Here is a 26,728-nt window from a genome sequence, read left to right as displayed (position 1 = left end):
ATCTCTGTTGTGAGGTCTCAGTAGTCCGTGGTCTCAGTGGTGTGATTTCTGTAGTTAATGTGTGATCTACACTACCGTTCAAAAGTTTTAGAACACCTACTCTTTCAAGGGTTTTTCTTTATTTTTTACCAGAAAATTAAGAAATAACACACATATGGATCTCCAGAGTCGGTGAGTGCGAGCGATCGAAGGAAAAAGAAGAACCACGTTGAGCTTGACAGAGATACTTCAAGACAATCTTTATTGTGGATCAAAATACTGTCTTACAACACTTTAAAGCTTTTTAACAGACAAGGTTATTTTGTTCTGGAATACTGCGTAACAAAGCTAAAGAGCAGGGGGGGTTTAGAACATTTAGCAGGAACACAAAGCAACGTTTGTTCTTTATTTATTTATTTATTTTGCTCATCACTCCAAGTAGTCATCTCTCCATTCAACACTTTATCATCTAGTCATATTCACTGCTAGTAATATTACAGTGACAGTTTTTGTTCAATACTAGTATCAGGACATCGCTTCCACACTACAGTTATTCATACTACTAGTGACATGGACATAACACTGTAGTTATTAATACTTTGATGCTGGTCAATATGCTGTAAAATGCAGTTCTACCTGGGTCAGTCGTTGCAGTGGTTCTAGTTACCTTTAAAACAAGTGCAGTAGCAGTATGAGAAGTTATTGGGGCTGGCTACTAACATGTCATAAACCCTATACTAACAGTTATTAACATGTCATAAACCCTGTACTAACAGTTATTAACCTATATGCCCTTTAAATTACTGTTATGGTTAAGACGCGCTAACACCAGGCCACAATAGCAGCAGCTTTAACTGACTAGGTGTCCCTCTTTCCCTTAAACGTTTTAGAATTAGCATTATGAACACACTGGACTAGCATTAGGCTATTCTCATACCAATATACTATGCTCCGCTAGGCTAAACCCTATACCAATATACTATGCTACCATACGCTAGGCTAGGCTAACCCCTATACCAATACACTATGCTACCATAGGCTAGGCTAACACTAGCCCACAGCTAAACACTGCGTGGGGAAAGGAAGGTACATGTTGCTAAGCTATTTTACAGTAATAAAAAGGTGCATGTTTCCCCTCTCTATGACTACTAATGATTATGATAGGTGAGGGGAGGGGGGGGGGGGGAGAGAGACAGAATGATTATGATGGGGGAGGGGAGATGATTATGATGGGGGAGGGAGAGCGGATGATAGTGGAGGAGAGGAATGAAGAGGAATATTCAGTGTTTATGCATTATTGTTTGGGTATTGGTGAATGAGTTTAGAAAGTTGTAATCTCTGATTACTATGAAGACAAAGGGCTAGTTTGGAGGGTTCTGATTTGTCATTGGCCTCTAGACAGTAATGTAGTTGAATCTGATTGGTCTAGACAGTGATGGAGTTGAATCTGATTGGTCTAGACAGTGATGTGGTAGGGGCTCCCAGGGATGTGCTGTTCTCCCCACTTCACTACCAGGATGTAGTCTCCCTTCTCCTTGAGCTGGTAGCTGATGTTATAGACACGGTTCCCAAGGTGCTTCACCAGAACCTCCTCACAGGGAACCCTGGGCCCGTCCACACCCACCAACAGCATGTTACGACCTGGAGGGAGGACAGGACAGCGTTAACACACACTGACCCTAACCCTGGGCCCGTCCACACCCACCAACAGCATGTTACGACCTGGAGGGAGAACAGGACAGCGTTAACACACACTGACCCTAACCCTGGGCCCGTCCACACCCACCAACAGCATGTTACGACCTGGGAGGACAGGACAGCGTTAACACACACACACTGACCCTAACCCTGGGCCCGTCCACACCCACCAACATCATGTTACGACCTGGAGGGAGGACAGGACAGCGTTAACACACACACACTGACCCTAACCCTGGGCCCGTCCACACCCACCAACATCATGTTACGACCTGGAGGGAGGACAGGACAGCGTTAACACACACACTGACCCTAACCCTGGGCCCGTCCACACCCACCAACAGCATGTTACGACCTGGAGGGAGGACAGGACAGCGTTAACCCACACCCCCCCCAGAGACTTAAACCCACCCCCCCCAGAGACTTAAACCCCCCCCCAGAGACTTAAACCCCCCCCCCAGAGACTAAACCCCCCCCCCCCAGAGACTAAAACCCACCCCCCCCAGAGACTAAAACCCACCCCCCCAGAGACTAAAACCCACACCCCCCCCAGAGACTAAAACCCACCCCCCCCCCCAGAGACTAAAACCCACACCCCCCCCCAGAGACTAAAACCCACCCCCCCCCAGAGACTAAAACCCACCCCCCCCCAGAGACTAAAACCCACCCCCCCCCAGAGACTAAAACCCACACCCCCCCCAGAGACTAAAACCCACACACCCCCCCCAGAGACTAAAACACACACACCCCCCCCAGAGACTAAAACACACACACCCCCCCAGAGACTAAAACACACACACCCCCCCAGAGACTAAAACACACACACCCCCCCCAGAGACTAAAACACACACACCCCCAGAGACTAAAACACACACACCCCCAGAGACTAAAACACACACACCCCCAGAGGCTAAAACACACACACCCCCAGAGGCTAAAACACACACACCCCCAGAGACTAAAACACACACCCCCAGAGACTAAAACACACACCTGCTTTACTGCAGTCGACACTGAAGTTGTTCTTCTGGCCGATAAAGCCCTTTGATAGGCCGAGACCCTTGGCTGTCACACAGCTAGCGTCCGATTGGCTGGGAGCTCCCTGGTGGGAAGAGCTAACCTGGCGAGTCACAGGGTCGACCATGACACTGGACGTCTCGTGGTTACTATGGCTACTGACCAGCTTGGAGCCTGGAGGAGAGAGAGAGACAGAGGTTAGGAGGTTAGAGAGTGGCTTAGTTTGATGTTCTTGTCCCCTGACATCTCCATTGTTCATACAACGTGTGCGGCATGTCGTACGTGTCCAGGTCCCTCACCGGTGATCTTGGCCTTGAAAGGGGATCCTACGATGTGGTAAGGTCCTCCGTATCTGATGGAGATTAAGTAGTTTCCTGGAGCCATGGGGGTGTAGGTCACCTTGTAACCCTCCGGACACTCAACACAGTCCATCTTCACTTTGGAGGGGCCGTCGATGGTCACCGCCAGGGCCCCGGGGCCCGCCTTACTGGTGTTAACCACGAACTCACAGGCTGTACCTGCAGAGGGAGTTACACATGACTACAGATGAGATCTCTCACACCTCAACACATTAGACTCCGGTGTTAAATAATTTGAGCTTTAGTATGCCTGGAGTGCCAGACAGGCAGGGTTTGTCATTTTGAGACTTATTATATTGGCTTATTGAGCTAGTTAAGCTCAAAACAGGCACAGATAAATGATTTGAAACCCAGGTTTGTAACACGCTCCTCCTCCTCGTCAATCGTACCAGTGGATCCTCCCTCTAGTCCAGCTCCGTATGCGGTCACCATGCCTGGGTCTCCAGCCTGTCCCGTCTCCCCCACCCTGATCTTGAAGGGACTGCCAGGGATGTGACTGCCATTGAACTTCACATCGATCAGATACAGACCGTTCTCTCTGGGAATGAACCGGACAGCATACTTATCTAGAGAGAGAGAGATTTTACTGTTTAGTAGTAGTAGTAGTAGTATTGTTATGTCGCAGGGTATAGTATCGCAGTATCGTGTAAATTGTGCAGTAGTGTGTAGTATTGTTTAATATAGTAATGTGTAGCATTAGTGTGTAGCGTATTAGTATTGTGTAAGTAAAAATCTGTCGTTCTGCCCCTGAGCAGGGCAGTTCAGGGTGAAGACGTGGATGTGGATTAAGGCAGTTCAGCGCCCGGGGAACAGTGGGTGAAGACGTGGATGTGGATTAAGGCAGTTCAGGGCCCGGGGAACAGTGGGTGAAGACGTGGATGTGGATTAAGGCAGTTCAGGGCCCGGGGAACAGTGGGTGAAGACGTGGATGTGGATTAAGGCAGTTCAGGGCCCGGGGAACAGTGGGTGAAGACGTGGATGTGGATTAAGGCAGTTCAGGGCCCGGGGAACAGTGGGTGAAGACGTGGATGTGGATTAAGGCAGTTCAGCGCCCGGGGAACAGTGGGTGAAGACATGGATGTGGATTAAAGCAGCCCCCCCCACCTCTCTGATTCAGAGGGGTTAAATGAGGAAGACACATTTCAGTTGTACAACTGACTAGGTATCCCCCTGTCCCTATTGAATAGTAATAGCAGTGTAGTAATAGTAGGTAGTAGTATCGTGCAGCAGCAGCAGCAGCGTGTAGCATCAGCAGCAGCAGCGTGTAGCAGCAGCAGCAGCAGCAGCATCGTGTTGCAGCAGCAGCATCGTGTAGCAGCAGCAGTATCGTGTAGCAGCAGCAGTATCGTGTAGCAGTAGTAGTAGTTACCTTGGTCTAGCTCAGTAACACAACAGCCCTCCAGGGCTCCAGATGGGCTGTGGACTTTAGCGTCAATCTGTCCCTTCGCTCCATTCAGGCTCACAGCAAAGGATGCTGGGTGATTGACCTTCAACCCGGACTCCTGCTCAGATGTATAACTCACAACTCAACACAACAGCTACGCACGTCAATCTGTCAAAACTATCACGCGTCAATACAAGTCAATCTGTCAACACTAACATACGCTCAACATAATAACAATGCAACACACTCAAACTTACCTGCAGGCAGCTAACAGGGGTAAAGAGGAGAGTCAGAGAGGTGAAGAACAGGACAGAAGAGAGAGAGAGGTGAAGAACAGGACAGAAGAGAGAGAGAGGTGAAGAACAGGACAGGAGAGAGAGAGAGAGGTGAAGAACAGGACAGGAGAGAGAGAGAGAGTACGACAGAAACTGGCCCATTGCATCCTCTTTAACCCTTTAGTGCCTGGTGGATGATGAGAAGGAAGGAGGAGGAAGGGGACTGTTGGGAGCCTTTAGAACGAGGCACGAGAAACACACATTCCTTTAGTTTCCCACAAACCCTTGCACTTCCCAACAACGCAGCAGCAGCACGACCTGATCTCTAACCCTCTGAGTGACTGACTAATGACGGACCTATTGTTCTTCAAAACAAAAAACCTACTCTGACATTCAGCAATTGCTGTACCTATATACACACACCATCCCCCCCCCCACAGGCTGCTGCTGCTGCATTGTGGGTAGTGTAGTCCTGGGTGTGTGTGTGTCTCCGAGCCTCACCTGAAGACTGGCAACAGTGAGTCGCCTGGCGTCGTCAGAGGGCGACGCCACGGGAACCACGAAGGGACTGTCAGGGATGTGCTCCTCGTTGAAACGGATCGACACCTCATAGTCTCCTGCAACACACGTGTAACAGGTGTCACTGTGACGGACTAACTGTGAAGCTTCCTTACCGGTACTCGACGGTGGATCCTCGGCCTCAAACACAGGTGACCGTCCGCTTGACAACATCTTAGCAAATTACGCTACAGAAAACGTACCAATTCAATAGTGCGAGTGGAGACATTTCAAGCTGGGAAGTGAGCTTCATTACACACACACACACACACACACACACACAATTAGAAAAACACACACACTGCTTCTTAATCAGAATGCTACTGTTGGTGAAAAATGCTTATACTGAGGACGATTATCACCAGGCTCTTGGTGGTTAGACAGCGGTTGCCGTTCTCAACACACCTGACTCCTGGACCATGTAGGAAACTCCACTGGATCCGTCCTTGCGGTCCTCGAAGGTGATCTCTGCTTTACTGGGCCCTTCCACCGCGATGCTGAGACCCCCTGCACCAGCCTCCCGCGTCCAGATACTGAACTCAGCTACACACACACACACAATGTCAATGTGTGATCCTCACAGTATAGTAACCCCAACACACACACACACACACACACACACACACGTACCTGGTACTCCAGCCTCTGCCCTCTCTAGCCCGGGCCCCCCAGCACGGACCTTGTGGGCTCCTCCTTCTCCCAGGGGCCCCACAGTGAACTGGAAGGGGCTGCCGGGCACGTGCACGCCCGCGTACTTTACACACACTGTGTGCACGCCGGTCTCCGTGGGAACAAAGCGGATGCAGTAAGTGTTGTTCTCTCCCTCCATGATGTCAGCCTCCTGGACCTGACCAGACGGACTGGTCACCTGGGCCACCATGTCTGCTATGCTGATCTCTGTTAATACACACACAGGGTTAACAGTCTCCTGGACCTGACCAGACGGACTGGTCACCTGGGCCACCATGTCTGCTATGCTGATCCCTGTTAATATATACACACACACAGGGTTAACAGTCTCCTGGACCTGACCAGACGGACTGGCCACCATGTCTACTGATCTGATCAGCATCCCCATAGAGGTAGGAGAGGGTACCTGGGATCCCCATAGAGGTAGGAGAGGGTACCTGGCGTCCCCATAGAGGTAGGAGAGGGTACCTGGCGTCCCCATAGAGGTAGGAGAGGGTACCTGGGATCTTGAGGCTGAGGTCACACTGGCTGCCCACGTTAGCAACAGACGCTGCTCTCTTCTTCCTGGTGATGCTCTCCTTCATCCTCCCTTCTCCTGTCACCTTCACCGTGAATGCACTCCCTACACAAACACACATTTTACAAACAATATTTCTTATATTATAATTATTATTTATTTTTTTAAATCGAGGACTTCAGGAAACAAGTGAAGTACCTGGTACGTGTTGGTCGGCGAATTTGATGTTGATGATGTAGTTTCCTGGTTCAGTAGGGCAGTAGGTGACCTTACAGGTGCCGTCCTCCTGGTCCTCAGTGTTAATGTCAACCTTACTGGGGCCCTCGATGGACAGACTCAGACCCCCATAGCCTACAGCAAATCATAAGCTTCATTTAAAATGCTTTCCAAAAATCACAACGTACTTAGAGTACTTTGCTTTTTACATCCAAATCTTTATTTATGATGTAAAAGGCATTTTATAGAACGTTTCAGACATTGTTTGCGATTTCACCCGCGTCCCTAGAGAGCGAGCGAGCGAGCCTAAAGACCCGCGTCCCTAGAGAGCGAGCGAGCGAGCGAGCCTAAAGACCCGCGTCCCTAGAGAGCGAGCGAGCGAGCCTAAAGACCCGCGTCCCTAGAGAGCGAGCGAGCGAGCCTAAAGACCCGCGTCCCTAGAGAGCGAGCGAGCGAGCCTAAAGACCCGCGTCCCTAGAGAGCGAGCGAGCGAGCCTAAAGACCCGCGCCCCTAGAGAGCGAGCGAGCGAGCCTAAAGACCCGCGCCCCTAGAGAGCGAGCGAGCGAGCCTAAAGACCCGCGTCCCTAGAGAGCGAGCGAGCCTAAAGACCCGCGCCTAGAGAGCGAGCGAGCCTAAAGACCCGCGCCCCTAGAGAGCGAGCGAGCGAGCCTAAAGACCCGCGCCCCTAGACAGAGCGCCTAAAGACCAGCGCCCCTAGACAGAGCGCCTAAAGACCAGCGCCCCTAGACAGAGCGCCTAAAGACCCGCGCCCCTAGACAGAGCGCCTAAAGACCAGCGCCCCTAGACAGAGCGCCTAAAGACCAGCGCCCCTAAGACAGAGCGCCTAAAGACCAGCGCCCCTAGACAGAGCGCCCTAAAGACCAGCGCCCCTAGACAGAGCGCCTAAAGACCAGCGCCCCTAAAGACCAGCGCCCCTAAAGACCAGCGCCCCTAAAGACCAGCGCCCCTAAAGACCAGCGCCCCTAAAGACCAGCGCCCCTAGACAGAGCGCCTCTAAAGACCAGCGCCCCTAAAGACCAGCGCCCCTAAAGACCAGCGCCCCTAGACAGAGCGCCTAAAGACCAGCGCCCCTAGACAGAGCGCCTAAAGACCAGCGCCCCTAGACAGAGCGCCTAAAGACCAGCGCCCCTAGACAGAGCGCCTAAAGACCAGCGCCCCTAGACAGAGCGCCTAAAGACCAGCGCCCCTAGACAGAGCGCCTAAAGACCAGCGCCCCTAGACAGAGCGCCCTAAAGACCAGCGCCCCTAGACAGAGCGCCTAAAGACCAGCGCCCCTAGACAGAGCGCCTAAAGACCAGCGCCCCTAGACAGAGCGCCTAAAGACCAGCGCCCCTAGACAGAGCGCCTAAAGACCAGCGCCCCTAGACAGAGCGCCTAAAGACCAGCGCCCCTAGACAGAGCGCCTAAAGACCAGCGCCCCTAGACAGAGCGCCTAAAGACCAGCGCCCCTAGACAGAGCGCCTAAAGACCAGCGCCCCTAGACAGAGCGCCTAAAGACCAGCGCCCCTAGACAGAGCGCCTAAAGACCAGCGCCCCTAGACAGAGCGCCTAAAGACCAGCGCCCCTAGACAGAGCGCCTAAAGACCAGCGCCCCTAAGAGAGAGAGCGAGCGAGCCTAAAGACCTGCGCCCCTAAGAGAGAGAGCGAGCGAGCCTAAAGACCTGCGCCCCTAGACAGAGAGAGAGCGAGCGAGCCTAAAGACCCGCGCCCCTAGACAGAGAGAGAGCGAGCGAGCCTAAAGACCCGCGTCCCTAGAGAGAGAGCGAGCGCCTAAAGACCCGCGTCCCTAGAGAGCGAGCGAGCCTAAAGACCAGCGTCCCTAGACAGAGAGAGAAAGAGCGAGCCTAAAGACCTGCGTCCCTAGAGAGAGAGAGCGAGCGAGCCTAAAGACCTGCGTCCCTAGACAGAGAGAGAGCGAGCGAGCCTAAAGACCAGCGTCCCTAGACAGAGAGCGAGCGAGCGAGCCTAAAGACCTGCGTCCCTAGACAGAGAGAGAGCGAGCGAGCCTAAAGACCTGCGTCCCTAGACAGAGAGAGAGCGAGCGAGCCTAAAGACCTGCGTCCCTAGACAGAGAGAGAGCGAGCGAGCCTAAAGACCTGCGTCCCTAGACAGAGAGAGAGCGAGCGAGCCTAAAGACCAGCGTCCCTAGACAGAGAGCGAGCCTAAAGACCAGCGTCCCTAGACAGAGCTTGTGTTTCTAAAAGAACAAGTCTTTTTGGAGCCTTTGTTCATGTTTTTCAGAGCTCCCATAATGCACAACAAGGATAAGGAAGTGAATCGATGGTTGGGGTAAGTTTCTCTCAAAAAAGAAAGTCAAATCATCCCAATTTCAATTTTTTTTATTTTTTTTTAAATAGTGTCTGGACCCCTCTGTAACATGCCATTTACATCAAGGACATTTGGTTGTAAAAAAGCAAAGTTCTCCTTTAAGTTAAAATATTAATCACCTGATCCTACACAGACCCTCACTGACCCGCGTCGCCTGATCCTCACTGACCCGCTTCGCCTGATCCTACACAGACCCTCACTGACCCGCTTCGCCTGATCCTCACTGACCCGCTTTGCCTGATCCTACACAGACCCTCACTGACCCGCTTCACCTGATCCTCCTCAGACCCTCACTGACCTGCTTCGCCTGATCCTACACAGACCCTCACTGACCCGCTTCACCTGATCCTCCTCAGACCCTCACTGACCTGCTTCACCTGATCCTCCAGACCTGCTTCACCTGATCCTCCAGACCCTCACTGACCTGCTTCACCTGATCCTCCAGACCTGCTTCACCTGATCCTCCAGACCCTCACTGACCTGCTTCACCTGATCCTGATCCTACACAGACCCTCACTGACCTGCTTCGCCTGATCCTACACAGACCCTCACTGACCTGCTTCGCGTGTGTCGATGATGAACTCAGCAGGTTCAAAGGTTTTGGCGTCGCTGAGGCCCTGGCCAGTCACTCGCACCCGGCTGGCGTCGCCAATCTCTGATTGGCTGATCATCACGGCGATGGGGCTGCTGGGAATATGGCGTCCATTCTTCTTGATGTTCACCAGGTGCTCCCCGATCTCCTTGGGAACAAACGAGATGCCTGACGGACAATGACAGGTTAGAGGAGCTTCTAAGAATCACTATCTGTCTGTAGACTACAATGATTTGTAACGTTGGTATTGTTCTACTCTCACGGCTGAGGCAACGCCATACATTCTGAAAAAGTCTGTTTCTGCTCAACACTGACCGACGTGTCCGTTGCGGAGCATCTTGAGGTGGCAGGGTTCCTCTCGGCCGGAGGGAGTGGTCAGAGAGGCTGTCAGCTGACTCAGATCCAGCTCTCCGATGTCCAATGGGATGTCAGCAGCAGAGCCCACCTTCAGATGGGACATCCTCATAGAGTCATCACCTAGGAGACAGAGAATATTATTATGGGATGTCAGCAGCAGAGCCCACCTTCAGATGAGACAGAGTCATCACCTAGGAGACAGAGAGAGGGCAGGGACGCCCATTGTTTACATTAACATGTGTATGCGGGCTGAGAAGGTGCTGGGGATGTGTGTGATGCGTGGTGTGCATTACCTGTGATGCGTGGTGTGCATTACCTGTGATGCGTGGTGTGCATTACCTGTGATGCGGGCTGCTGGGGATGTGTGATGCGTGGTGTGCATTACCTGTGATGCGGGCTGAGAAGGGGCTGCCGGGGATGTGCTTGTCATTGTATTTGACCAGGATGCTGTAGTCTCCAGGTAGAACAGGCAGGTAGGACACAGAACACGTTCCATCCTGGTTATCCACACAGCTGATGTCAGCTTTAGAAGGACCCTCGATGGCCAGAGACAGACCACCTACACAGGAGAGAGAGAGGTTAGAAAATACATCGTCCTAATATGTACCCAGTTTGCCCTCAGAACAGCCTCAATTCAACAGGGACTCTACAAGGTGTTGAAAAAGTGTCCCACAGGTGTTCTGGCCCATTCTGACTCCAATACTTCCCACAGTTGAATCAAGTTGGCTGGTGGACCATTCTTGATACACAGGAAACCATTGAGCTTGAAAAACCCAGCAGCGTTGCGGTTCTTGACAAACTCAAACCGGTGCGCCTGGCACCTACTACCGTACCCCAGTTGAAAAGTACTTAATTTTGTCTTGTCTATTCACCTTCAATGGCACATGTACACATGTCTCAAAAACATGATTATTTAACCTGTTCCTAATGTTTTGTTCACTCAGTGTACACACATCAACTCGGGGTGTGTAAACCAACACTTAAATTGTTGCACGTTTATTTTTGTTCCGTATATGAAAAATCGAATGTGCAAAGATTTGAGTTATTTCCTTATATAAACTCAGTCAATTGAAATCAATTCATTAGACACTAATCTATGGATTTCACATGACTGGGAATACAGATATGCATCTGTTGGTCACAGACACCTTCAAAAAAAAGGTAGGGATGTGGATCAGAAAACCAGTCAGTATCTGACCACCATTTGCCTCATGCAGAGCAACACATCTCCTTCACATTGAGTTGATCAGGCTGTTGATTGTGGCCTGTGGAATGTTGTCTCACTCCTCTTTAATGGCTGTGAGAAGTTTCTGGATATTGGCGGGAACTGGAACACGCTGTCGTACACGTCGATCCAGAGCATCCCAAACATGCTCAATGGGTGACATATCTGGTGAGTATGCAGGCCACGAAACAACTGGGACATTTTCAGCTTCCAGGAATTGTGTACAGATCCTTGCGCCATGGGACCGTGCATTATGATGCTGAACCGCAAGGTGATGGCGGCGGAAGAATGGCACGACAACGGTCCTCAGGATCTCGTCACGTTTTCTCTGTGCATTCAAATTGCCATCGATAAAATGCAATTATGTTCCTTGTCCGTAGCTTATGCCTGTCCATACCATAACCCCACCGCGGGGAACTCTGTTCACATCAGCAAACCACTCGCCATACACATGGTCTGCGGTTGTGAGGCCGTTTGGACGTACTGCCAAATTCTCTAAAATGATGTTGGAGGTGGCTTATGGTAGAGATATGAACATTCAATTCTCTGGCAACAGCTATGGTTGATATTCCTGCAGTCAGCATGTCAATTCTACGCTCCCTCAAAACTTGGGACATCTGTGGTATTGTGTTGTGTGACAAAACTGCACATTTTAGAGTGGCCTTTTATTGTCCCCAGCACAAGGTGCACCTGTGTAACGATCATGCTGTTTAATCAGCTTCTTGATATGCCACACCTGTCAAGTGGATTGATTATCTTGGCAAAGGAGGAACGCTCACTAACAGGGATGTAAACAAATCTGAGAGAAACTAGGTTTTTGTGCGTCTGGTACATTTCTGGGATCTTTTATTTCAGCTCATGAAACCAACACTTTACATGTTGTTGTTTATATTGTTGTTCAGTGTCGATCATTATGATTGATTTATAATTTAAAACGACTAATTGTCCTACCCTCTCCTGCGTCCTTGGTGTTGACAGTGAACACAGCAGGTTTGTTGACGGTCCCGTGAATCAGGCCCGGTCCGTACGCACTGACGTTCCCGCTGTTCACATAGTCCACATAGAACTGGAGGGGACTACCTGTTAGACACAGAAGGAGAGCGAGAGAGGAGAGATGCAGGGATGAGAGCGAGAGAGGAGAGATGCAGGGATGAGAGCGAGAGAGGAGAGATGCAGAGAGGAGAGCGAGAGGGGGAGAGATGCAGGGATGAGAGGGGAGAGAAGAGATGCAGGGATGAGAGTGAGAGGAGAGGGAGAGATGCAGGGATGAAAGTGACAGAAAAAGTCATCAATACTATGAATATTCACAGGAGAGGTTCTTGGCCAGTCAACAGACCTAAATATTCTGAAATAGCTTAATCTTGTCCAGAAATATATAGACTTGAAAGTGGTTTGATTGAGAGTGTGGTATAATTGACTCAAACATATTTAGGTTAATCTTTCTAAATGAAGATGCATATGTGACTGTTTATCAGAGTCAGCTTGTTGAGAGTTAGAGGTCGTTCATACCAGGGATGTGTATCCCGTCGTATTTAATGTCCATCTCGTGAAGACCGGCCTCAGTCGGAGCATATTTAACCGTTACCGTCCCGTCCTTATTGTCTGTGATGTCCGGCTTGGCTGTTTTACCTGACGGCATGCGCACGTCGCCTAAGGGAGGAAACAGTAGTTGAATAGGCTAGGTACCTCAGGCTTTCAGTATGTGAGGTCATGAGCCTGCGTTCGGTAAGTTCATTAGTGGAATTTCATCTAACGGTTAAGGAGGATGATGATTTCCTGCCCGGCAACAGTACGGTGTGTATACCTGTGATCTCTCCTTTTTGAATGGTGAAGGGGATAACCAGGTCAAACGGTCGGAGTCCCGCCACGTCCAAACCATTCATTCCCATTGGCCGGTCTGTTGCCTAGGAGACAGAGGTCAAAGAATCTGAGGTGAGGAGGGGGAGGGACACTGTTGGGTGAGGGACAGTATTGGGTGAGGGACAGTGGTGAGTTATGGGAGAGGGGGGACGATGAGACCAAACACAGCAGAATAGAACGTAGCTGAAATGAAAAGACGATAGGGACCAAAACAACAAAAACATGAAGTATGACATGATTACGATGATGATGACTATGTTGATGAAGATGAAACCACCGACACTGTGAGAAAAAGACATCATGACAGAAGCAGCAGCCAGACAGACAAGACGACGTAAAGAGACACGGGAGGCCATTTTGTCAAATGTGGAGCCACATTGATGATTCACAAAATGGCTGCTTTTTCCCCCTGTGTGGAGAGAGTGGAGTGGAGAGACCAGTACCCAGGGCTGTTGGCTGTAGTACTGTGGTAGCTGTTGTTGTTGGAGGAGCTGATCTGAAGGGGCTCCTTCCAATGCCTGGGGGGGTGGAATAAAAAATAAGTTATTTTGTCAAACTGTTCCACAACGTTCAGATAGACTCTAGACTGACGGAACTCTGTCTCCGGACTGTCCAATGAGAATCTGCTGTAGAAGGAGGGAGGGGCCAAGAGGTCTCATTAACCAATCAAGACTGACACACCTGCAAAAACACACTCTTAACCGCGTGTGCGAGCATGTGTGTGTATATATATATATATATCTGTAGGTGACTGTACATACCGTGACCAGGAAGGGGCTGTTGGGGATGAGTTCCCCTCCAAAGCGAACGCAGATGCAGTAATCTCCAGGCTGGGGGGCGGTGTAGAAGATATCAAAGGTTCCATCCTCATTCTCCACCACGTCTACATCCAACTCCACCCCTTCTGGGGTACACACACTGCACGTCACCTAGACAGGTGGGGGGGGTAGAGAGAGTGAGGAGCAGACAGAGGAGAGGGGGGTAGAGAGAGGAGGGGGGAGAGAGAGAAGAGGGGGGGGGTAGAGAGTTACAGCCACACTAAGATGTGCTTCCGCCCACGTCTCCCGCCTACCGTCCAGATGAAGAAAGACTAATCAAACACCTCTCCATCGTTACCTTTCCTTTCCCAGCAGCCTTTGCATCCACGGTAATGACAGTCTGCTCTCCGATCTGGATGGTTGGTCCCACACCGGCTCCTGAGAGACAGACGAAGAGAAACGGTCACACAGGAAGTCTGACCCTCCCTCCCACAAGTCATCCATGCATCCTCTCCACAAGCCCTATTCTTTATAGAGTGCACTAGATAGGGAATAGGGTGTCATTTCAGACACACATGTTATACAGACAGTTATTACCATCAGCAGCATACAACATCCAGCCTCCATATCAACTCCATTACCCACAATGTCATTCACCATGCCAACTAGTACTACAGGTAAACTACGTTAGTTAGAGAGCGAGCTACAGACAGAGAGACAGAGAGACAGAGAGACAGAGAGACAGAGAGACAGAGAGACAGAGAGACAGAGAGACAGAGAGACAGAGAGACAGAGAGACAGAGAGAGACAGAGACAGAGACAGCTTGAGAGAGAGAGACAGAGTTGAGAGAGACCCCAGAGCAGCAACATAATTAGACCCAACCAAATCATGAGAAAACAAAAAGATAATGACTTGAAACATTGGAAAGAATGAAAAAAATTAAGTAATTATTATTTATTTTTTTAATAATAGAATGCCATTTGTGGCACAGTGGCAATATACTGGGACTGACCCGAACTTAAGGAAAGCTTTGACTATGTACAGACTCAGTGAGCATAGTCTTGCTGTTGAGAGGCCGCCGTAGGCAAACCTGGCAGGCTGTGCACACTGCCCACAACATGAGATGGAAACTGAGCTGCACTTCCTAACCGCCTGCCAAATGTATGACCATAGAGACACATATTTCCCTCCGATTACACAGATTTGTTTTGGAATTCTTTTTCTAATTGTGATAAACTCCCATATCTACTGGGTGAAATACCACAGTGTTCATCACAGCAGCAAGATTTGACCTGTTGCCACAAGAAAAGGTCAACCAGTGAAGAAGAAACACCATTGTAAATAGGTTGTATTTACATTTATTCATTTTCCATTTTGTACTTTAACTATTTGCACATCATTACAACACTGTATATAGACATCGTATGACATTTGAAATGTCTTTATTCTTTTGGAACTTCTGTGAGTGTAATGTTTACTGTTCATTTTGTATTGTTTATTATTATCTATGCTTTGGCAATGTTAACATATCTTTCCCATGCCAATAAAACCCCTTGAATTGAAATTGAGAGCGAGATAGATGTGAGATAGAGGTGAGTCAGTAAAGGGAGCTAGTTGAACTGTAAAATGGGTATTGCCATCCTGCATGCAGACAGACCAAAGTAATGGATCAGAGACGGAACAAGACCAGACTAGTGGATCTAACATCCAAGTGTTCTTACCCAGGCCGTGGCCGCCGATTGACACTGAGAAGGAGAAGGGTGGAAGCAGGGGAGCGAAACAGTGACAAATACAATGAGAGTCAGGGTGAGAGGTAACAACTGGTGCTCCAAACGGAGGGATGAAAACAAATGTGATGAGGAGTGAAGCAGGGTGGAGGAGGATGTGTGGAGTGAAGGGACAGTTCAAACCATCACACAATACCGATCCAAAAACACTGTGTGTGTGTGTGTGTGTGTTACCTGTGACGGTACACTTGCTGGCATCTCCAGTAGGTAGAGCCCTGATGCGGTAGGGAGAATAAGGGATCTCGTCTCCTCCGTACTTTATCAGGATGGTGTAACGACCAGTCATGTCAGGTACATATGACACCAGGTAAGTCCCGTCCTGGTTGTCACGGATACTGGCCTTCTTTGGCTTCCCCTCGGGGTCCTGGACACAGTCACCATGCAAACAGACCGTCAGATGAGGTAACCAATGGAAACAGTCATACTGGTGATGTCACCATGGAAATGAGGCAGACCCACTAGTGACTAGCTGGCCCATGACGCTGGTAATGCCACCTCCTAGACACATGCACCCAGACAGGCCACGGACCACCCAGACAGGCCACGGACCACCCAGACAGGCCACGGACCACCCAGACAGGCCACGGACCACCCAGACAGGCCACGGACCACCCAGACAGGCCACGGACCACCCAACGCCTGGTTAGCTTACTCCTGCTGTTAATAACCCCAGCTAGACGGGCCACGGACCAGCCAGACGGGCCACGGACCATCCAGACGGGCCACGGACCAGCCAACACCTGGTTAGCTTACTCCTGCTGTTAATAACCCCACCCAGACAGGCCACGGACCATCCAACGCCTGGTTAGCTTACTCCTGCTGTTAATAACCCCACCCAGACAGGCCACGGACCGCCACGGACCGGCCACGGACCAGCCAGACCGGCCACGGACCAGCCAGACACAGTGGGAGTAGACTGATTGGTCTGTTAACTGAACTCACAGTGATCTGCACGGCGAGCAGCCCCTCTCCTGCATCCTTGGCGTCGATGGTGAACTCGACAGGCAGAGAGGCAGGCACTCCGGTGGTGTTGAGACCGGGGCCGCTGGCGCGCACCTTGCTGGCATCATGGGTAGGCAACACTTTCACCTTGTAGGGACTGGAGAGTAGCAAAAGTTTGTGAAGCCGAAGCCCCCCCCATTTTTCACAGAAATGTGTTGTGTGTGTGTGTGTGTGTGTGTGACCTATGTCTATATGTGACTCGTTTCAGGAAACTAGGCGTATGTCACTACTTCACAGGAGTGGTGTTTGAAGATAAATTTGTTAATCAAAATGGCCCCCAAAAATGTTTGGGCTAAAATAAGATGCAGCTACAAACAAAATGGAGTTAAATGGTTCCAGTCTGCCGTGAAGTGTTGATTCATGGATACGGGTAAGTGTCTAGCTACATTTTCAACATACGTTTCTAATTTTGTCAGAAAGTTGTTTTTATTTGCTATGTTAAAGCTTTCTGTTAGTTAGCTAGCAAATGTATGATCTGTGTAGTAATATTATTTGAATCAGGAATCCATTTGCATTGCTAGTTATAGTCGAATGTTCGCTAGCTAGCTAACGTTGAACAGAGTCTGTTCGCTTTAGCTACCTGCAGACTCATACTACAGCTATGACGCTTGTCTTGGTAGAAGTTGGGATTATGCCGGTTCATTGTTTAGCTAGCTAGCTACATATCTAAACAAAAAGGCTCCACGTCGGCTGGATTATTACATGACATGACCCATCCACTTAGCTAGATGTGATTACAGCCATCTATAGTATTACATGAACATGTCTAGATAATAGAGACCCATCCACTTAGCTAGATGTGATTACAGCCATCTATAGTATTACATCAACATGTCTAGATAATAGAAACCCATCCACTTAGCTAGATGTGGCTGGGGGGTGATTACAGCCATCTATTGTATTACATGAACATGTCTAGATAATAGAGACCCATCCACTTAGCTAGATGGGGGTGATTACAGCCATCTATTGTATTACATCAACATGTCTAGATAATAGAGACCCATCCACTTAGTTAGATGTGATTACAGCCATCTATTGTATTACATCAATATGTCTAGATAATAGAGACCCATCCACTTAGTTAGATGTGAAATAAATGCTAAAACCCCCAGCCACATGACCCATCAATTTAGACCAGTGTGTCGGGGTAAGAGTCATCTAGTAACTATAAAATATTTATATCTGGACACTTTCTTTTTTTGTTGATATTGCTGCTATGCAAGTAACCACTTCACTGTACCATTTACAGCTATATCCTGTGCATGTGACAAAAACTTTGCAGGAGTGTGTGCTCATTACCTGCGTGTGTGTGAGTGTGCGTGTGTGTTACCTGCGTGGGATCTCCTGGTCAGCATACAGTACGTTGATAGAGTAAGGTCCCTCTCTGGTCGGGGTGTAGTTCACGGTGTGAGTCTGGTCTCCATTATCCACTAACTCTACAGGCTCCACTACACCTTCACACCACAGAGAAACCAGAGTTGGACACAGGAACCAAAAGTTCTAGAATCAAATAAAGGGCTGGCACACACACACACACCTTTGGGTCCTTGTACTCTGACTTGCAGAGGTGCAACTCCTGCTTTAGAGGCGTCCACGGTGAAGGCCTGTGGAATGTTGGCACGCACGTTGGTTCCAAGCCCCACCCCCTGGCACTTCACCTTAGAACTGTCCACAGTGTCGCTGACAGGAACCTGGAATGGACTGCCTAAAGACAGAGCAAGAGATGGGGGACAGAGGGGGAAGAAAGAGAGGGGAGACCGGGAGAGAGGTCAAATGTGGGTTTAGTGGATGTTGTACAAGTTCTTTATTATCCCAGATTGAGAAGATCACTAGCGATCCTCAGATTCCGGAAAAGAGGCCGCAGATCGGGGATCCTTCTGAGAATCCGGAGGCCAGCGAGTAAACTCCCAACGCCTTCCATTCTTCTTGCTAACTTGCAATCATTGGAAAATAAAATGGATGACCTACTATTAAGATTATCCTACCAACGGGACTTTAAAAACTGTAACATCTTATGTTTCACCGAGACGTGGCTGAACGACGACACGGATAATATAGAGCTGGTGGGATTTTCCATGCACCGGCAGAACAGAGAAGCTACGTCTGTAAAGACGAGGGGTTGGGGATGTGTGTCTATTTGTCAACAGCTGGTGCGCGATGTTTAATATTAAAGAAGTCTCGAGGTATTGCTCACCTGAGGTAGAGTACCTCATGATAAGCTGTAGACCATTCTATCTACCAAGAGAGTTCTCATCTACATTATTCGTAGCAGTCTATTTACCAGGTGGGACTAAGACCCACTGGCACTAAGACCACTCAAAACCAACTCTAAGGCCATAAGCAAAGAAGAAAATGCTCACCCAGAAGCAGCACTCTTAGTGGCCGGCGACTTCAATTCAGGAAAACTTAAACCAATTTTACCACATTTTTACCAGCATGTCACATGTGCAACGAGGGGGGGGGGAAGAAAAATCCTAGACCACCTTTACTCCACACAGATGCATACAAAGCTCTCCCCCGCCCCACATTTGGCAATTCTGACCATAATTCTATCCTCCCGATTCCTGCTTACAAACAAATTAAACCTGGAAGTACCAGTGACTCGCTCAAAACAGAAGTGGTCAGATGATGCGGATGCAACACTACAGGACTGTTTTGCAGCACAGACTGGAATAAGTTCCGGGATTCATCCAATGGCATTGAGGAGTACACCACATCAGTCATCAGCTTCATCAATAAGTGCATTGACGACGTAGTCCCCACAGTGACCGTACGTACATATCCCAACCAGAAGCCATGGATTACAGGCAACATCCGCATCGAACTAAAGGCTAGAGCTGCAGCTGCAAGGAGCGGGAGACTAATCCGGACACTTATAAGAAATCCCGCTATGCCGTCTGACGAACCATCAAACAAGCAAAGCGTCAATACAGGACTAAGATTGAATCCTACTACACCGGCTCTGACGCTCATCGGATGTGGCAGGGCTTGAAAACTATTACGGACTACAAAGGGAAACCCAGACGCGAGCTGACCAGTGACACGAGCCTACCAGATGCGCCAAATGCCTTTTATGCTCGCTTCGAGGCAAGCAACACTGAAGCATGCACAAGTGCACCGGCTGTTCTGGATGACTGTGATAACGCTCTAGGTAGCCGACGTGAACAAAACCTTTAAAACAGGTCAACATTCAAAGCCACTGGGCCAGACGGATTACCAGGACGTGTACTCAAAGCATGCACAGACCAACTGTCAAGTGTCTTCACTAACATTTTTAACCTCTCCCTGTCCGAGCCTGTAATACCTACATGTTTCAAGCAGACCACCATAGTCCCTGTGCCCAAAGAAGCGAAGGTAACCTGCCTAAATGATTACCGCCCCGTGGCACTCACGTCTGTAGCCATGAAGTGCTTTGAAAGGCTGGTCAAGTCTCACAACAGCATCCTCCTGGACACCCTAGACCCACTCCAATTCACCCAAACAGATCCACATATGATGTAATCTCAATCGCACTCCACACCTCCCTTTCTCACCTGTACAAAAGGAACACCTATGTGAGAATGCTGTTTGTCGACTACAGCTCAGCGTTCAACACCATAGTACCCTCAAAGCTCATCACTAAGCTAAGGACCCTGGGACTAAACACCTCCCTCTGCAACTGGATCCTGGACTTCCTGACGGGCCGCCCCCATGTGGTAAGAAAATGCAACACTGGGGCCCCTCAGGGGTGTGTACTTAGCCCCCCTCCTGTATTCCCTGTTCACCCACGACTGCGTGGCCAAACAACTCCAACAGCATCATTAAGTTTGCTTACGACAGTGGTAGGCCTGATCACTGAATGATGAGACAACAACCTCCCTCAATGTGAGCAAGACTATGGAGCTGATCGTGGACTACAGGAAAAGGAGGGCCGAACAGGCCCCCATTAACATCGACTGGAGTGGAACGGGTCGAGAGTTTCAAGTTCCTTGGTGTCCACATCACCAATGAACTATCATGGTCCAAACACACCAAGACAGTCGTGAAGAGGGCACAACAAAACCTTTTCCCCCTCAGGAGACTGAAAAGACTTGGCATGGGTCCCCAGATCCTCAAAAGGTTCTACAGCTGCACCAACGAGAGCATCCTGGCCGGTTGCATCACCACCTGGTATGGCAACTGCTCGGCATCTGACCGTAAGGCTCTACAGAGGGTAGTGTGTACGGCCCAGTACATCACTGGGGCCAAGCTTCCTGCCATCCAGGACCAATATAATAAGTGGTGTCAGAGGAAAGCCCTTGAAATTGTCACTGAAGTTAGACTTTTCTCTGCTACCGCACGGCAAGCGGTACCGGAGCGCCAAGTCTAGGACCAAGAGGCTCCTCAACAGCTTCAACCCCCAACCCCAATAAGACTGCTGAACAATTCATAAAAACCCCACCGGACAATTTACATTGACGACCCCCCCCCCCACTCCCTTTTGTACACTGCTGCTACTCGCTGTTTGTTACCTATGCATAGTCACTTCACTCCCACCTACATGTACAGATTACCTCAACTAGCCTGTACCCTGACTCGGTACCGGTGCCCCCTGTATATAGCCTCATTCTTATTGTGTTACTTTTTATTTTAGTGAACTTGGTAAATATTTTCTTCTTGAACTGCACTGTTGGTTTTAAGGGCTTGTAAGTAAGCATTTCACGGTAAAGTCTACACTTGTTGTATTCAGCGCATGTGACAAAGTTTGATTTGAGATAGATCACTAGCTAGCTTCACAATTTAAAAACACACAATACAAAAGTACCAGCATGCGCGTGTGTGTGTATTCCTACCAGCGATGGGCTGTCCTCCGTAGGTGATGTTGAGGTTATATGTTCCAGCCTCGTAGGGAACGTACTCTACGCTGCAGCTGCCATCTTTGTTGTCGGTGCAGGACATCTTAGCCTCTGATGGGCCCTCTACAGCCAGACCCAGACCTCCTGTTCCCGCACCACTACAGACAGAGAGAAGCATACTAACCAGGGTTCCATTCACTTTTCATACGAGTAAAGTACATGTCAGATAAAATAAATAACGTCAACAGGCCTGATGGAAACAGCAAATTTGTCAGTAAACTTTCCTAAAATGTTCCCTAGAAAAATATGCTAGACAAGATGGAATCTTTTTGTGTTGGTAAAATGAGCGATGTGAGAAATGGAGGTGGAAACGCTTGTTGATATAATAACCATCATGCAGTGGGATTATTCTGGTGACATGATCGTTGTCCATCATAATGTCACCTGTCCCGGCACCGTATCTGTGAGCTATTGGCTAGAGCGCACGGGCCAAGATCAGTGAACCCATTCGCTATATAACAACATTTTAGAGGGGGGGTTAGAGTGTGGGGGGTATTAACCCATCTATATAACACAATGGGGTTAGAGTGTGGAGAGGGGGTTAGAGTGTGCCTGTCGTACCGGGTTTCCACAGTGAACTTGTTGGCCTTGTTGGTGATGCCACTGTCCAAGCCCGGTCCATGTGCACGTACACGCCCCGGGTCACAACCCTCCGTCACTGCCACACGGAACGGACTTTTGGGAACAGGAGACTCATCGTACGCCACCTTTACACTGTGGGGACCTGGACAAAAACAGAGTTATCATACAGATCACCTCTACAGTAGGGGGGGGACCTGGACATTAAACATACACTACCGTTCAAAAGACTGGGGTCAATTAGAAATGTCCTTATTTTTGAAAGCACATTTTTTTGTCCATTAAAATAACATCAAATTGATCAGAAATACAGGGTAGACATCATTAATGTTGTAAATGACTATTGTAGCTGGAAACGGCTGATTTTTTTATGAAATATCTACATAGGCGTACAGAGGCCCATTATTAGCAACCATCACTGTGTTCCAATGGTACGTTGTGTTAGCTAATCCTAGTTTATCATTTTAAAAAGGCTAATTGATCATTAGGAAACCATTTTGCAATTATGTTAGCACAGCTGAAAACTGTTGTCCCTGATTAAAGAAGCAATATAACTGTCCTTCTTTAGACTAGTTGAGTATCTGGAGCATCAGCATTTGTGGGTTTGATTACAGTCTCAAAATGGCCAGAAACAAATAACTTTCTTCTGAAATAAATAAATCATGGTCACTACCCCTAATGGCCAACAGATGGCACCAACTCACCCTCTTCGTAGGGCGTGTACTCTACGTTGTATGTTCCGTCACGGCGGTCTGTGATGACAGCGTCGGTAACGGCTCCAGATGGGTTCTGGATCACTGTCTTGATGTGGTTCCCTCCCGTCTGGTTCAGAGCTCTGGCGTCTACCGTGAAGTCTGTGGTCGCCTCGCGGAACACGCCTAGAACACAGAACACAGGCTATGAACAAAATCTGTAACACAGAACACACCTAGAAAGGTCATTATATCAAATGAAAACTATAACGAAAACTATTCATGAAAAAAAAAACTATTTAGTAAACTGAAATAAACAAACCCATTTGAAAAACTAAAACCATGGTCTTTGAATCCAAAACTAACTGAAATAACCATCATGAATTGTTTTTAGTTTGAGTTTTTTTTCCTCCTAAACTTTTGGCAAAAATCTAATGGCCAACGCTTATTTTTTTTCTTTATGGGGTTTAAGCTTCTAAATCTGGCAGGTAAATGCTGCCAGGAGACAGCGATGTTTCAAATAGGCCTAGCTTGAGCATCCACAATCACTAGCTAACAGGGAAGAAATCCACTAGGGAGCGAGCCTAGCCAAAGGGCACCATACTTTGTCCCAAACTCTAAAACTGAAACTAAATAATATATTTAAATGAAAGAAATATTTGTATAAAACTAACAAATCAGGTCTGAATATAAACTAAACTTCAAATAAAAATTTAATAAAATGTATATTAAAACACAAAACTATACAACCTTGACGCCTAGAACACAGAACGGACTCTGACCTTTGCCCTCCACTCCCGGTCCGAACACGCGGATTCCACTGGCGTCGACGGCCGGCTCCACCGTGAGGCGGGCGGGGAAGTTTGGTACATCCTGCCCGCCATAGCGGATGGTGAGGGTGTAGGAGCCGGGGTACAGGGGGATGTAGGTGATGGTGTAGGTCCCGTCTCCGTTATCCTGGATGTGGACCTCCGCCTCTGTCCCGCTGTCACTGATGATCTCTATGGTCAACTCAGCTGGACCCGCGTTGGTACAGTCCACCACAAACTCCCCAGTCTCTCCCACCTTAGCCCGCTCCAACCCTGGGCCAGAACACTTCACCTGACAGAGGGGCGGGAAACAGGAAGTATTTAATTGTACTGTGAACACTATCCTGTACATGATAAATAAACTTTGATTTGTTTTGATTTTTATAATAAAAAGGTCTAGTCAAAGATCAAGCCATTTGAACTAGGGTTAGAGGTCATGTTAACCTTGGTGGCGTCGGTGGGGGGGTAGGCGGTGGGTTTGAAAGGGGATCCTGGGATGGGAGCGCTGTCATAGGTCAGCTCCACCTGGTATGGCCCCGCCTCGCGAGGGATAAACTTCACCTGACTGGTCTCTGGTTTAAGCCCCGCTTCCACCTGAATAATTATATTAACATTAAATTGAATAACAAGGACAGTTTTATTTGTATAGCACATTTTATAAATAGTTTGAGCCCAAAGTGTTGAACAATGAACATAGAATTAGGATAAATAACTGTTTAAACAGAGCAAAAATCAATCAATTAAGCTCAGTACCTTGCAGGTGACAGGTTTCCCAGAGGGCCCTGTAACCTTAGCTCCCACCTTCCCCTGACCTCCTGCTCCCTTGGACTTCACGGTCACTTCCTGGTCCTTACCCACCGTTATCTCTACAGAGAGAGACAGAAAGAGAGAATGCTTAGACACTATTAAAACTTGAAGGCAATGACTAAGTCGCTCAAAAATCTAATGGCGTACAGAGGCCCATTATCAGTAACCATCACTCCTGTGTTTCAATGGCGTGTTGTGTTAGCTAATCCAAGTTAATTGATCATTAGAAAACCCTTTTGCAATTATGTTAGCACAGCTGAAAACTGTTCTGATTAAAGAAGCAATAAAACTGTCCTTCTTTAGACTAGTTGAGTATCTGGAGCATCAGCATTTGATTACAGGCTCAAAATGGCCAGAAACAAACTTTCTTCTGAAACTCGTTGGATTAGCTAACAACGTGCCATTGGAACACAGGAGTGATGGTTGCTGATAATGGGTCTCTGTACGCCTATGTAGATATTCCATAAACATTTTTTTTTTTTTAAATTTAAATCAGCCGTTTCCAGCTACAATAGTCATTTACAACATTAACAATGTCTACACTGTATTTCTGATCAATTTGATGTCATTTTAAATGGACAAAAAATAAAGTGCTTTTCTTTAAACAAAAAAATAAAGGACACTCACTATAGATCTATATCCCTACAGATCCTATATAACTATCTATCTATACTATATCCCTACAGGTCCTATATACTGTAGTGGTTCTTGTACATACTGTCTCCCAGTCCATCAACTTTTATCTTGCTGAGGTCGAGGCTCGGAGCCACAGGGATGGAGAAGGGGCTCTTGGGAATAGAATCTCCTCCGTAGGTGACGGCCACTCCCAGAGGCCCCTGCTGGACGGGGGTGTACTTGACCGTGTGGGTGTTGTCATGGTTGTTAATGATCTCAACGTCCTTAACGGCCTCTCCTTTAGCCGGACCGGAGAACACAGCGTCCAGCTTGGCTTTACCTGCAGCCTTGGTGTTTACTGTGAAGTGGGTTGGCTTGGTCAACTCCACACCTGGAGGGAGGGTAGGAGTGAGAGGGAGGAAACCAAGAAAGAGTCATTATTGGTAGCAAGTATGTGAAGGCTAACTTTAACTTCCTGTCTCATCGCTTTTAAAAACAGCCTCAACTTTTCATTTAAAACAGTGTGTGCGCACGCGCGCACACGTTTTAAGCATGTGTGAGAGTGAGAGAGTGCGTTTTAAGCATGTGTGTGTGTGTCTCACCACTGCGGTTCAGCCCAGGTCCCTCGGCCTTGACCTTGCTGGCGTCATGTGACGGGTCAACTTTGATCCTGATGGGCGTCATGGGGATGGTCTGGAACACAGAGAGGAAGAAGTTAACACACACACACACACCCCCAACCTGGTCAGCACCATGATGGATTAGCCACACTGCTGTATATATACACACACTACCCACCTGGTCAGAGAACAGCACCATGATGGGTTAGCCACACTACTGTATATATACACACACACACTCTACCCATCTGGTCAGAGAACAGCACCATGATGGGTTAGCCACACTACTGTATATATACACACACACTCTACCCACCTGGTCAGCGAACAGCACCATGATGGGTTAGCCACACTACTGTGTATATATACACACTACCCACCTGGTCAGCACCATGATGGGTTAGCCACACTACTGTATATATACACACACACTACCCACCGGTCAGCGAACAGCACCATGATGGGTTAGCTACACTACTGTATATATACACACACACTCTACCCACCTGGTCAGAGAACAGCACCATGATGGGTTAGCTACACTACTGTATATATACACACACACACACACACACACTACCCACCTGGTCAGAACAGCACCATGATGGGTTAGCTACACTACTGTGTATATACACACACACTACCCACCTGGTCAGCGAACAGCACCATGATGGTGTAGCTACCAGCGCCTGGCGGTGTGTATTTAACGGTGAACGTGTCGTTGTCGTTCCTGATGATGTCGAAGTCGATGTCTGCCTCCGCTGGTCCCACCACACCTGGAGAGCACTTTATACCGATACTGATGTCACCTGGGACACACACACACAGTTAATACACCTGGAGAGCACTTTATACCTATACTGATGTCACCTGGGACACACACACACACCAGCTGTACAATGACATGGCAAAGATACAAGTGGGATCGCACCGGAAGACAGTGGGGTGATTCCACGCCAGCGTATGACAGCAGGGCGATTTAGCGTACGCAGAAAATATTTTGGGATTCAGATAGTTCTGGCAATTCTCACATAGGAACTTCATTCGGAGGAATAATGTTTGACTTGCTTTTTACAGTGCATTCAGAAAGTATTCAGACCTCGA

At 48.5% G+C, this 26,728-nt stretch overlaps 1 protein-coding gene across 7 annotated transcripts in view; it reads right to left on the bottom strand.

Moving 5' to 3' along the window:
- Positions 1–224: 224 nt before the first annotated feature.
- Positions 225–26,728, bottom strand: part of LOC100380643 (filamin A, alpha (actin binding protein 280)) — a 74,516-nt gene continuing 48,012 nt past the window's right edge. The window contains exons 17-49 of one of the 7 annotated variants that reach the window (XM_014134249.2): positions 26,273–26,433; positions 25,607–25,697; positions 25,108–25,395; positions 24,336–24,448; positions 24,027–24,176; positions 23,556–23,874; positions 22,786–22,959; positions 22,064–22,226; positions 21,440–21,600; positions 18,166–18,333; positions 17,959–18,082; positions 16,566–16,722; positions 15,798–15,987; positions 15,558–15,581; positions 14,194–14,273; positions 13,839–14,006; positions 13,521–13,595; positions 13,022–13,121; positions 12,727–12,867; positions 12,169–12,297; positions 10,378–10,551; positions 9,951–10,112; positions 9,600–9,803; positions 6,676–6,828; positions 6,460–6,582; positions 5,901–6,254; positions 5,676–5,813; positions 5,214–5,329; positions 4,423–4,555; positions 3,443–3,619; positions 2,994–3,212; positions 2,671–2,868; positions 225–1,620 (exon numbers count right to left, since the gene is read on the bottom strand). In XM_014134249.2, coding sequence (XP_013989724.1) covers positions 1,436–1,620; positions 2,671–2,868; positions 2,994–3,212; positions 3,443–3,619; positions 4,423–4,555; positions 5,214–5,329; positions 5,676–5,813; positions 5,901–6,254; positions 6,460–6,582; positions 6,676–6,828; positions 9,600–9,803; positions 9,951–10,112; positions 10,378–10,551; positions 12,169–12,297; positions 12,727–12,867; positions 13,022–13,121; positions 13,521–13,595; positions 13,839–14,006; positions 14,194–14,273; positions 15,558–15,581; positions 15,798–15,987; positions 16,566–16,722; positions 17,959–18,082; positions 18,166–18,333; positions 21,440–21,600; positions 22,064–22,226; positions 22,786–22,959; positions 23,556–23,874; positions 24,027–24,176; positions 24,336–24,448; positions 25,108–25,395; positions 25,607–25,697; positions 26,273–26,433 — 5,312 coding nt within the window. In that variant the 3' untranslated portion in view covers positions 225–1,435. Of the gene's footprint in view, positions 2,033–2,670; positions 2,869–2,993; positions 3,213–3,442; positions 3,620–4,422; positions 4,556–5,213; positions 5,330–5,675; positions 5,814–5,900; positions 6,255–6,459; positions 6,583–6,675; positions 6,829–9,599; positions 9,804–9,950; positions 10,113–10,377; positions 10,552–12,168; positions 12,298–12,726; positions 12,868–13,021; positions 13,122–13,520; positions 13,596–13,838; positions 14,007–14,193; positions 14,274–15,557; positions 15,582–15,797; positions 15,988–16,565; positions 16,723–17,958; positions 18,083–18,165; positions 18,334–21,439; positions 21,601–22,063; positions 22,227–22,785; positions 22,960–23,555; positions 23,875–24,026; positions 24,177–24,335; positions 24,449–25,107; positions 25,396–25,606; positions 25,698–26,272; positions 26,434–26,728 lie in introns of all 7 variants that reach the window. The other 6 variants (XM_014134252.2, XM_045692812.1, XM_014134251.2 and 3 more) reach the window with 6 other exon arrangements.

The sequence above is a fragment of the Salmo salar genome, chromosome ssa13 (genome assembly GCF_905237065.1).
Source record: "Salmo salar chromosome ssa13, Ssal_v3.1, whole genome shotgun sequence".
NCBI lineage: Eukaryota > Metazoa > Chordata > Actinopteri > Salmoniformes > Salmonidae > Salmo > Salmo salar.
Note: the sequence above shows the minus strand (reverse complement) of the source record. Positions and strands in the feature narration are given on the sequence as shown.